Here is a 13,020-nt window from a genome sequence, read left to right on the forward strand (position 1 = left end):
TTCCAAGACAAATTCAGCAATCATGAGCCCCCCCATCAAGACAAATTCCGCAATCATGAGGCCCCCAACATGACCAACTTAGCAATCATGAGGCCCCCAACAAGACAAATTCCGCAATCATGAGGCCCCCAACAAGACAAATTCAGCAATCATGAGCCCCCCCAACAAGACAAATTCCGCAATCATGAGGCCCCCAACATGACCAACTCAGCAATCATGAGGCCCCCAACAAGACAAATTTAGCAATCATGAGGCCCCCAACAAGACAAATTCAGCAATCATGAGGCCCCTAACAAGACAAATTCAGCGATCTTGAGGCCCCCAACAAATCATGAGGCCCCCAACAAGACAAATTCAGTAACCATGAGGCCCGCAACAAGACAAATTCAGCAGTCATGAGGCACATAAATAGACAGCATTTCACATAAATAGGCAGAATGCCCCCTTAATATGGTAGACACCTCTCACCTGGCAGCAGTTCCCCAAAATACACTCAATCTGACAGCAGTGCTTCCCCAAAAATAGGTAGCCCCAGGTCTATAGGTGTCCCCAGAATAGGTGGTCAGCAGTATAGATGTCCCCAGAACAGGTAGCCAGGGGTAGAGATGTCCACAGAACAGGTAGCCAGGGGAATATGTGCCCAGTATATGTAGGCAGGGGTATGTGTCCCCAGTATATGTAGCCAGAGGTATATGTGCCCAGTATATGTAGCCAGGGGTATATGTGCCCAGTATATATAGTCAGGGGTATATGTGCCCAGTATATATAGTCAGGGGTGTATGTGCCCAGTATATGTAGTCAGGGGTATATGTACCCAGTATATGTAGCCAGGGGTATATGTGCCCAGTATATGTAGCCAGGGGTATATGTGCCCAGTATATGTAGTCAGGGTTATATGTGCCCAGTATATGTAGCCAGGGGTATATATGCCCAGTATATGTAGTTAGGGGTATATGTGCCCAGTATATGTAGCCAGGGGTATATGTGCCCAGTATATGTAGCCAGGGGTATATGTGCCCAGTATATGTAGTCAGGGTTATATGTGCCCAGTATATGTAGCCAGGGGTATAATATGTGCCCAGTATATATAGTCAGGGGTATATGTGCCCAGTATATGTAGCCAGGGGTATATATGCCCAGTATATATAGTTAGGGGTATATGTGCCCAATATATGTAGGCAGGGGTATATGTGCCCAGAGTAGGTAGCCAGGGGTATATGTGCCCAGAGTAGGTAGCCAGGGGTATATGCCCAGTATATGTAGTTAGGGGTATATGTGCCCAATATATGTAGGCAGGGGTATATGTGCCCAGAGTAGGTAACCAGGGGTATATGTGCCCAGAGTAGGTAGCCAGGGGTATATGCCCAGTATATGTAGTTAGGGGTATATGTGCCCAATATATGTAGGCAGGGGTATATGTGCCCAGAGTAGGTAGCCAGGGGTATATGTGCCCAGAGTAGGTAGCCAGGGGTATATGTGCCCAGAGTAGGTAGCCAGGGGTATATGTGCCCAGTATATGTAGTTAGGGGTATATGTGCCCAATATATGTAGGCAGGGGTATATGTGCCCAGAGTAGGTAGCCAGGGATATATGTGCCCAGAGTAGGTAGCCAGGGGTATATGTGCCCAGAGTAGTTAGCCAAGGTTATATGCCCAGTATATGTAGTTAGGGGTATATGTGCCCAATATATGTAGGCAGGGGTATATGTGCCCAGAGTAGGTAGCCAGGGGTATATGTGCCCAGAGTAGGTAGCCAGGGGTATATGCCCAGTATATGTAGTTAGGGGTATATGTGCCCAATATATGTAGGCAGGGGTATATGTGCCCAGAGTAGGTAGCCAGGGGTATAGGTGCCCAGAGTAGGTAGCCAGGTGTCCCTCTCCCCAGCAGGAGGGGAGCAGCGCAGAGAAGAGCTGCTCTCCCTCGCTTGCGTCTCCCCTCCAATGTCCGGTGGCTGGCAGCGGCGAGCGGAACTTACCTCCGTCTCTCGCAGCGCCGGCTGGATCTGCCGCTACTCTGGTCTGGTCCAGACCAGAGCAGCGGCTGCGCACCCGAACTTCCGGCCGGCGCTGGAGCGAGACGGAGGTGAGTTCCGCCCGCCGCTGCCAGCCACCCGGACATTGGAGGGGAGACGCAAGCGAGGGAGAGCACCTAAGGTGAGGGAAGGAGGGGGGATATGGCCCCCCTTCCCCACCGTCCGCACAGCTCTCCCTCTTCTCTGCGCTGCTCCCCTCACCCCTCCGCAAAAAAAAAACGAAGCTCAGCTGGGCGCCCTTGGGGACCCGGCGCCCCGGGGCACTTGTCCTACCCCGACCCCCCCTAGCTCCGCGCCTGAACTGGTATTATTTAAAGTGGAACTTAACTTGCACAGAACAGAAGGAAAATTGAGATAATGCACCCTGTATGTATTTAGAGAGTTAAGCTTGTCTAATTCCCACTCATCTTTGACTAATCACCGGTGTAATTTGATCTCTCAGTTGACTGTCTCGGCAGAGAGCTCATTGGTAAACGCAGGATATTAACAATATGTCTGCTCCCATGAAAGCAGGAAGTAGGCAAACTGCAGACATATTGCAGGATCTGTATCAGCTGTTAAAAAGAAATGTTTTTCTTTTAAAGGTTAGTATGCTGTTGCTTATCGTTTAGAGAAGAGCGGAAGTTATGAGTTCAGGTTTGTTTTGAAGTGTCAGTTCATCTGTTCTGTAAACACGACCTCTCTGACAGTTCTGACGAAACCTCTCAAGGCCAACATTCCACTGGCTAGAAAACAAGCCCGTGCAGCATGAAATGTCATATTATAAGAAAAAGCTGCAAACATGATCAGCTTTCAGAGTATAATGGGCAGCTTGGTGAGTGGATGGAGGAATTACTGCCGAGGCGGATTAATAAACAGCATGAATAAGGCCTCCTTTCCACAGACCACTGATAGGCAGTGAAATGCCTCTCAAACTCTCTCAACTGCTCACTGCTGCCTAGTAACTGCTTGTTGCTGCATGATATAACTGCTTACTTTTGCCTGGTAACTGCTTGCTGAGCACACAGCTCAACAGTTCGTGGAAAGGAGGCCTAAAGGTGCGTACACACATGCGACTATAGTCGTTTGAAACAATCGTTCACCGATCATTTCAAGCGACGATCGTTTAAAAAAAAGCAGCCAATGATGACCATTAAGTCTAACGACGGACGAGCTAGATCGTTAAAAACGAACGATCTAGCTTGGCGGATTTTTTCCAACGGCGATCGTTTGCAAAAGTAGTACATCGTTGGAAAACGGTCATTCGTACTAGGCTTGACAAGCGCATTTCGCAATTTCTCCATGGAACTTAAAATTTTTAGGCACAAGCGCAATAGTTGCTTTATGTGATGTAACGTTCGTTCTAACGATCAGATCGTTACACACTTTTAAGAACGAACTTTACTTAGGTCGTTCTTTCGTCAATTAAAAGTTTGTTTGTCGTTCACAACGAACGATCGTTGTCGCATGTGTGTACGTAGCTTAAGAAAGATGACCGATCCCTTCAAAATAATTAGATGTGGCAGATTTAACATACGTATATCAGTTTGTGTGATTGCTGTAAAATGTGAGTACTCTTTGACGGAGTTACGATATTGATGTCAAGCAGAAATGTTTTTTTTTTTTTGTTTCTTTTTTTTTAATGGGAGGAGAAGAGGCTTTTTGTATCGGGAGGAGGAATGAGCAGGAGCAGAGTGTAGGCTGAGGATGTCATAACAACACCCCTGCCTGAAACACCTCTGATGGAACCTCCCAAAGCCCACATTCCAATGCTTGGAAACAAGCCAGTGCAGTAGGGATCAGACAATACTGCAGACATGGTTGGCCTTGAAGATGTAACATCTGCCTTGGTGGGTATTGCCACTTTTCTTGTTGTGCTTTCTTACGGGAAGTTCCTGTGGAGAAGAGCCAAAATGCCCCCTGGCCCGCTACCTCTGCCTCTATTGGGCAACTTTCTTCAGCTTCATTTTGGGGGATTGCTGCCGTCCCTAATAAAGGTGAGTGTGACACTTCATATGTCAGTACCTATATTAACCCTTGGTAGGTTTTCCCATACCTATCAAGTCTCAGGCTAGGTTCACAGTGGGGCATTGCGTTTAGGGGACGTTATAGGGCACATAACGTGCCCCTAACGCAACCCTGATGTGGACGTCAGAGTGAGCCGCGTTGTGCAGCTCACTCTGGTGTCCGTGAGGCCGCGATGTGTACTCTTGGACGCATGCGGCATCACGTGGTCCCGCCCAGCCAATCGACGCACAGAGCGGCGCTCCGGGAAGTAAACACTGCACGTCACTGAGTGCAGTGAATATTAATTAGCCATGTGCCCAGCCACTCTCCCCTCCTCCCCAACATGACTGAGCATGTGCAAACAGTCTAACGCGGCTTAGCCGCCTACAACGCACTGCATGCAGTACTTTCTGTTGACGTGGAGCGTTACAATGTAACGCAACGTGGGCACTGTGAACAGCCCATTGATTTTTCATTACTGTGCGGTGGGGCTGCGTTACAGGCTGCACTAACGTGCGCCTGTAACGTCCCACTGTGAACCTAGCCTCAGCCATAGTGCATGTACAGGTGAAACTCGAAAAATTAGAATATCGTGCAAAAGTTAATTAATTTAAGTAATTCAACTTAAAGGGAATTTGTTTTCCAAAGCACATAGTGGAAAACACATATGCGATTCTGCCTAGTGCGTTCCTACCCAAAAGATACAAATATTATGAAATAGGAACCCTTTGCAGGTGTTTTGGATAAATAAGTTGATTAGAGTCTGACACTTTGGGCTCTGTTCACAAAGTATTACCACATTCGATTTTATCGATCACCAATTCACTAAACTGATTACCGCACAGAAAATTTATATCAATGACTAGTGCGGTAAATTACCTACTTGTGTGGTAATTGCCACAAGAAACATCAAGATATCAAAGTTTACAAAAATTGCATATTTTTGCACATAAACCCGCATATGGTTTACGGGGCAAAAATGTTTAGGTATTTTTCTCCAACAGCGTAGCAGCCGATAACTCACTGCTTCCATGCTCTCTCTGTGCAGTAGATTTGACAGAGCCTTTAAGGCTTCTTTCACAGCAAGACGTTACAGGTGCACATTAGTGCAGCCTGTAACGCAGCCCACCACACAGTAATGAAAAATCAATGGGCTGTTCACAGTGCCCACGTTGCGTTACATTGTAACGCAGCACGTACGTTGAGGCTGGTTTCACACCAGGACGTTGCGTTTTAGGGGACATTATGGTCGCATAACGTGCCCCAAATGCAACACCTGGTGCTCCCTGCTTTGGATGTCAGAGTGAGCCGCGTTGTGCAGCTCACTCTGGCGTCCGTGATGCCGTGATGCGCACTCTTGGACGCATGCGGCATCACGTGGTCCTGCCCGGCCAATTGCAGCACAGAGCGGCCGCTCCAGGAAGTAAACACTGTATGTCACTGAGTGCAGTGAATATTAATTAGCCATGTGCCTGGCCGCTCTCCGCTCCTCCCCAACGTTACTGAGCATGTGCAAATAGTCTAACAAGGCTCTGCCGCTTACAAAGTACTGCATGCAGTACGTTATATTATGGCACAGCGTTACACTGTAACGCAACGTGGGCACTGTAAACAGCCCATTGATTTTTCATTGCTGTGCGGTGGGGTGCGTTACAGTCTGCTCTAACGTGCGCCTGTAACGTCCCACTGTGAAACCAGCCTGAAAGTGCTGCGTGCTGTACGTTGTAAGCGGCTAAGCCGCGTTAGACTGTTTGCACATGCTCAGTGTGTTGGAGGAGGAGGTTTTCCCTCCTCCTCGGCCAGGCACATGGCTAATTAATATTCACTGCATGGTGTGACGTGCAGTGTTTACTTCCTGGAGCGCCGCTCTGTGCGGCGATTGGCTGGCAGGGCCACGTGATGCCGCATGCGTCCAAGAGTACGCATCATGGCATCACGGACGCCAGAGTGAGCTGCACAACGCGGCTCACTTTGACGTCCACATTCAAGAGCACCAGGCGTTGCGTTAGGGGCACGTTATGCGACCATAACGTCCCCTAAAACGCAACGTCTTGGTGTGAAAGTAGCCTAAAGGAGTCATCATCAAGCAACTAATGCTATCTAGAGTACTACTTACCTGGTGCTTCCTCCAGCCCCTGGCAGCCGCTATGTCCCTAGCTGCAGCTCTGCTCTCCGCTGCTGGCGCTTTTGGATCAGTTTTCGTTTTTAAAAACAGCCTTCCATTGACTTGCATTAAAATGGCAGCAAAATAGCCGAGTTTGAGATTTTTTGAAAGCTTGTGGCAATTTTGCTGCGATTGTAATGCAAGTCAATGGAAGCTTTTAAAAATGAAAACAGATCTAAGGGCCTGTTCACACTTAGAACCGCAGAACGCCGGCGATTACCGCGGGCTTTTTGCGGGAGTGATTTTCCCGCGACACTGCAGCGGTTTTGGAGCGATCGCGATTAGCGTGCTTTGCACGTTAATCACGATGGCTAATCGTGGAACGCTCGTCGGCGGCAAACCGCTGCATGCAGCGCGGTTGCGGTTATCGCTAACCACAACCGCGGCAGTGAGAACACTGCCACTCGCTACATTGTGTAGCGGTTTTTGCTAAACCGCTAGCGGTTTGCCGTGAGCGGGAATCGCGCGATTCCTGCTCAGGTGAGAACGGGCCCTATAAGTGCTGTGTGGTGTGGTCCTAAGATGATATGACCCAGGTTGCTGCTAGGCTGTTTACTGCTAGGCTCTTGATTTGAGATTGAGAACTATGCACAAATACAAAGAACTGGTGTCAATAATAAATTAATTTAAGCATAGAAACCAATTAGGTTAAGGGCTTATTCACACTACGGCCTAGTGCACACCAGAGCGGTTCAGTTGCGTTTTTAGGAATGCTTGCGGCTGAGGAAACTCTTGGGTAATGTATTTCAATGGGCTGGTGCACACCAGAGCGGGTCGGTTTTAGCTGAAACGCAATCTCCCGGGCTGCAGCATTTTTTGGGATTTTGGAGGCGTTTTTGCCTCCAATGTTAAGTATAGGAAAAACGCAAAATGCTTGATAAAACGCCAGATCAGAGCGGTTTTCCAGGCGTTTTTGTTACAGTAGTTGTTCAGTAACAGCTTTACTGTAACAATATCTGTAATCTGCTACGCAAAAAACGCTACACAAAACCGCAAAACGCTTCATAATAATAAGAAAAACACGCTTCAAAAACCGCTAGTGTTTTGCGGATCTGCTAGCGGTTTTTGGTGTGCACCAGGCCTGTGAGCGTGTTTTTTTTTTTTTTTTTTTTTTTTTTTTTTTTTTTTTTAGCGCTGATGATTTTTAAAATATCTTTAAAAGCGCTTAACCATTTCAACCTTCAGTCATTTTCACTTTATGCATCCGAGCAATGTTCACCTCCCATTCATTAGCCTATAACTTTATCACTGCTTATCACAATGAACTGATCTATATTTTGTTTTTTTCCGCCACCAATTAGGCTTTCTTTGGGTGGTACAGTTTGCTAAGAGCCACTTTTAACAGGAAGAATAGGATAAAAACAGAAAAAATTCATTATTTCTCAGTTTTCAGCCATTATAGTTTTAAAATAATACATGCCTCCATAATTAAAACTCATGTATTGTATTTGCCCATTTGTCCCGGTTATTACACCGTTTAAATTATGTCCCTATCACAATGTATGGCGACAGTATTTTATTTGGAAATAAAGGTGCATTTTTTCCGTTTTGCATCCATCACTATTTACAAGTTTAAAATAAAAAAAAAAAAATAGAAATATTTCATCTTTACATTGATATTTAAAAAGTTTAGACCCTTAGGTAAATATTTACATTTTTTTTTTTAAATTGTAATGTTTTTTTTTTTTTATATATACTAAACATTTTATTTGGGTATTTTTGGGAGGGTGGGATGTAAACAGGAATTTTTTTTTTCTGTAAATATGTGTTGATTTTTTTTTTTTTTTACATTTAGTTGTAGTTTTTACTTTTTCGCCACAAGATGGCAGCAATGAGTTTGTTTACATGACGTCACTCTAAGCATAAGATGTACGCTTAGAGGGATGCATGGGGACGCTAGAGCCAGAAAAAGCGAAGCTTCCGAGAGAAGCTGACGCTTTTTCTGCGGGGTAGAGGAATCAGTGATCGGGCACCATAGCCCGATTCACTGATTGCCTGGCTAACGGACCGCGGGCCGGGAGCGTGCGTGCAGGTGCACAATCGGCCGCGGGAGCGTTTGGACGCGCACATGGCCTCCTGGACGTAGCTAGTATGTCTAGGAGGCGAAAGTAGTTAAAGTGGATCCGAGATGAACTTTTACTCATTGCATAATTGTGTTCCTTTCCTATAGTTTATAGGGCATTCCTCAAGCCAAATACTTTTTGTTTTTGTTTTAATACTCTAATTCCCTAGAAACTAAATAAGCCCCACTCAGTTTTCAGAGAGCCTTGGCAGTAGCAAGGGCTTATGGGAGCTCAGTCTGGGCAGGAGAAGGGGGAGGTATTACTAGCCAGAGATTTCAGAAGCAGAGGGGAGGAGGGAGGAGGAGGGGGATTAGGTTTTTTTCAGTCTGAGTGCTGATGGTGCAGATAAGCCTGCTTCTGTGTAATGTTTACAAACAACATGACTGCTGTCATTGTATCACAGAAATAAATAATCATATTCTATTAAAGCAGTATGCAGACGGATGTGCTGTTTAAACCATCTAACCTGTACATAAGATATATAGAAAAGTTACTTGTTGTAGTTAGTTTTTCATCTCAGATCCGCTTTAAGCAATGTTGCTCTATGTGTGTTCTCACATTCAGAATGAGCTTTCTTTCCGAGTGCAAACGCGGGTCCTGCACCATTTCCTGAGCATTTGCGCTTTTTTTTTTTTTTAAAATACAATGGGCTCTATTCACAATCACACATGCGGTAAGAGATATTTTTTTTTACCGCTATATTACCGCCAGTGATAATTTCCAAAATGTTTTCCACATTCCCTCAAAATGTTCCGCATGTTTCCTGCATGCGGGAACAATGCGTAAAAAAATTTGAGAAACATGCGTAATTACATAGTAAACATGCGGAAACCATGCGGAAAAAAAGTGACATAAAAAACTTGTCCCAAAAATTAAAGTTCAGAAAACACAGCACTCAAGGCTCCAGACTCCATTTAAGTCAATGGGAAGCGAAATATATCATCAAATACTAGTAGGTGATAAAAAAAATCGGTAGTTAAGTCAGAAAGAGGCCCCCTTTTTTTGTGAATTTTGATTTTTTTTCTTTTGCGGGAACTACCGACTTTTGCGGACTGCTTTGCTGCATTTTTTACGCATGCGGATAATTGCGGTAAATGTTCATGCATGCAATTTTGTGAATGTCAAGATGGTCTCATTTCAGTCGGGAATTTACTGCAAGTGCATTTCTGCATGCGGAAAATGATTGTGAATAGAGCCCACTGGAATTATTCAGTTCCAGGTCATAGAGTTCACTTCCTGATTTTCGTCAGGTTGAAAAAAAAAATCACTATACAAAAGCGCTTACCAAAGCGCAAATTGCTCTGAAATCACTCAACGCTTGTGATTGTACTAGCGATTTATCATGTGAACAAGGCCTTACTGGGTGTCGCTGCTTTTTCTATGGAATTGTAATTACTGGTAAGCCTAAAATATGTATTTTTAATCATTTCCAGATGTCAAGAAAGTTTGGCCCTGTTTTCACTGTTCACTTTGGTTCCAACCCTACTGTTGTTGTCACTGGATATGAAGCCATAAAGGAGGTGTTTATTGACTATGGCGATGCTTTTCTGGATCGAGGTTCTATACCATTTATGAAACGGATACTTGATTCTAAAAGTGAGTAGCTCTAGTGTAAACCTAACTTGTGCAATTATTTACGGATTTTGGAGAGCAATAGAGAACAATGGGGAGCCTAAAGGTGGCCACGCACTGGCAATCTAGTTTGTCTCCTCCTCTCCCTTCCCCCTCCCCGTTTTGGGCTCACATACACATGTACTCTATCCCCTTATGGTAGGGAATAGATTGTGAGCACTTCTGAAGACCGACTCAAATAGGGATATGTCCAAATGCGGCGCACCGCAGCAAAAATAAATGGGTGTCACCACGCACTGGAACATGGACGTGGTCATGATAAGTCATGGGCAGACTTAAAAAAAAAAAAAAAACTCACAAAATAAGTAGTGTTGTTATTCACAGAGATTAGGTCCGACCAGATACATTTTAGATAAAATAATCAAGTAGTTACATGCCTCATGATAATTCATCAAGTAGTCAAATGGCAGCAGATTATCTGCCAAAATGCAATCAGATTGGCAGCAGATATCCCCACAAAATGCAATCAGATTGGCAGCAGATAGCCCCACAAAATGCAATCAGATTGGCAGCAGATAGCCCCACAAAATGCAATCAGATTGGCAGCAGATATCCTCACAAAATGCAATCAGATTGGCGGAAGATTTCCCTACAAATGCAATCAGATTGGTGGCAGATTTCCCCACAAAATACTTTCAGATTGGCGGTAGATATCCCCACAAAATGCAATCAGATTGGCGGCAGATAGTCATTTGGGCTCTGGAATCCTTTAAAGAGGATCTGTAACTTTACCTGGGTGGTACTTACCTCGGGAGGAGGAAGCCTCTGGATCCTATGGAAGCTTCTCTCGTCCTGCTCCATCCCACGGTGGTTTCGCTCGGCCGCTCCGAACAGCGGCCATGTAAAGATTTACCTTCCAACGCAGGCGAAGTAGCGGCTCTCGGCTCGGACTTGGGTGGAAAAAGCCGATCCCGGCAGTAGAGTAAACCCAACTGGGACTATTTCTGCCTGATTCCAAGCCGAGAGGCGCTACTGCGCCTGCGCTGGTGAAGGTAGATATTGCAGGTGCTACTGCAACTGCGTCACAGCCTGACAAATTGTCGGCTGTGGCTTACGAGGGGCACAGCGAGACCACGATGGGATGGAGGAGGATGAGGGAAGCCTCGTTAGGAACCAGAGGTAAGTAACCCCAGGGCACTTTTTAAAGTTACAGTCTCTTTAAGGAGAACAGTGGGAACAAGAGGGGAAATTTTCAAAAAGACCTTGTAGTTTTTAGGAAAATCGATGTTAAAATTATGATAGGAAAAATGTACGTATAGTTTTGTATGCAGTTAAATGACCACTTCCCCACCAGGATTTAATCCCACACCATGGGAATTGAACCCATGAACTGCTCCCTGGTCCTTTGAGCCACCTATTACTGGTCAAACCACCACTGGAAAAAATGAAGACTCAAGAGCTGTATCCAGCTATGCATTCGCTCACGATTTCACACCCGGACTATCAATAGATCAACCACAAGCTGTATGAGGTATCTTGTTGGGATGGCAGTTTACATCTGCCTGCTAGTTTGTCAAGTTAGATGCTTAGACCTGTTCCTAGCTCTAAGCTAACGTTCATATCTGACGAGAACCATTACTTCCTGGCAGCATGTAAAGAAGAATTGGATAGGGTGTATTCAGCTTGCTGGGTAAAACACCCTGCCGGGTACTAACAGCAAATAAAAAAGGCCACATTATTGTTGCCTGATTTTCGAACTCATTAGTGGTTAATGTTGGCGAGTTTGCCAGTAGAGTTGGGCCGAACGGTTCGCCTGCGAACGGTTCCATGCGAACTTCAGTGGTTCGCGTTCGCGTCCCGCAGGCAAACTTTTGCGGAAGTTCGGTTCGCCCCATAATGCACCATGAGGGTCAACTTTGACCCTCTACATCACAGTCAGCAGGCCCAGTGTAGCCAATTAGGCTACACTAGCCCCTGGAGCCACTCCCCCCCCCTAATACAAGGCAGGCAGCGGCGGCCATTACGCTCACTCGTGTGCCTGCGTTAGTGAGAGTAGGGCGAGCTGCTGCAGACTGTCTCTCATAGGGAAAGATTAGTTAGGCTTAGCTTGTTCCTGGCTGCATACCTGTTCTGTTCAGTACCTGCATACCTGTTCAGTGAACCTGCCACTGCATACCTGTTCAGTGAACCTGCCACTGCATACCTGTTCAGTGAACCCACCACTGCATACCTGTTCAGTGAACCCACCACTGCATACCTGTTCAGTGAACCCACCACTGCATACCTGTTCAGTGAACCCACCACTGCATACCTGTTCAGTGAACCCACCACTGCATACCTGTTCAGTGAACCCACCACTGCATACCTGTTCAGTGAACCCACCACTGCATACCTGTTCAGTGAACCCACCACTGCATACCTGTTCAGTGAACCCGCCACTGCATACCTGTTCAGTGAACCCGCCACTGCATACCTGTTCAGTGAACCCGCCACTGCATACCTGTTCAGTGAACCCGCCACTGCATACCTGTTCAGTGAACCCGCCACTGCATACCTGTTCAGTGAACCCACCACTGCATACCTGTTCAGTGAACCCACCACTGCATACCTGTTCAGTGAACCCACCACTGCATACCTGTTCAGTGAACCCGCCACTGCATACCTGTTCTGTGAACCCGCCCCTGCATACCTGTTCAGTGAACCCACCACTGCATACCTGTTCAGTGAACCCACCACTGCATACCTGTTCAGTGAACCCACCACTGCATACCTGTTCAGTGAACCCACCACTGCATACCTGTTCAGTGAACCCACCACTGCATACCTGTTCAGTGAACCCAACACTGCATACCTGTTCAGTGAACCAACCACTGCATACCTGTTCAGTGAACCAACCACTGCATACCTGTTCTGTGAACCCGCCACTGTATACCTGTTCTGCTCAGTGAACCCGCCACTGCATACCTGTTCTCGCCATGGTGCGCACCAGTCCAGCACGGCCGTCACTACACAAACAGCTGTTTGCGGTGCGTTACACGGTGAGTTTGGTGTGTCAGTGTGAAGCAGTACCTTAATTACACTACCTGATTGATGTATACACATGCAAGATGTTTTAAAGCACTTTAGGCCTGTCATTTAGCATTCAATGTGATTTCTGCCCTTAAAACGCTGCTTTGCGTCAAATCCAGATTTTTCCCCGGG

The 13,020-nt window shown here is 46.1% G+C and overlaps 1 protein-coding gene across 7 annotated transcripts in view; it reads left to right on the top strand.

Moving 5' to 3' along the window:
* Window positions 1-2,800: 2,800 nt before the first annotated feature.
* LOC137528945 (cytochrome P450 2C18-like) overlaps window positions 2,801-13,020 on the top strand; it is a 32,072-nt gene continuing 21,852 nt past the window's right edge. For 2 of the 7 annotated variants that reach the window (XR_011023503.1, XR_011023502.1), the window contains exons 1-2: window positions 3,595-4,010; window positions 9,681-9,843. Coding sequence is in view for 5 of the 7 variants with exons in the window: in XM_068250744.1 (XP_068106845.1) it covers window positions 3,831-4,010; window positions 9,681-9,843 (343 nt within the window). In the remaining 2 variants the exon portion in view is untranslated. The other 5 variants (XM_068250746.1, XM_068250747.1, XM_068250744.1 and 2 more) reach the window with 5 other exon arrangements.

This window comes from Hyperolius riggenbachi, chromosome 8 (assembly GCF_040937935.1).
Source record: "Hyperolius riggenbachi isolate aHypRig1 chromosome 8, aHypRig1.pri, whole genome shotgun sequence".
NCBI lineage: Eukaryota > Metazoa > Chordata > Amphibia > Anura > Hyperoliidae > Hyperolius > Hyperolius riggenbachi.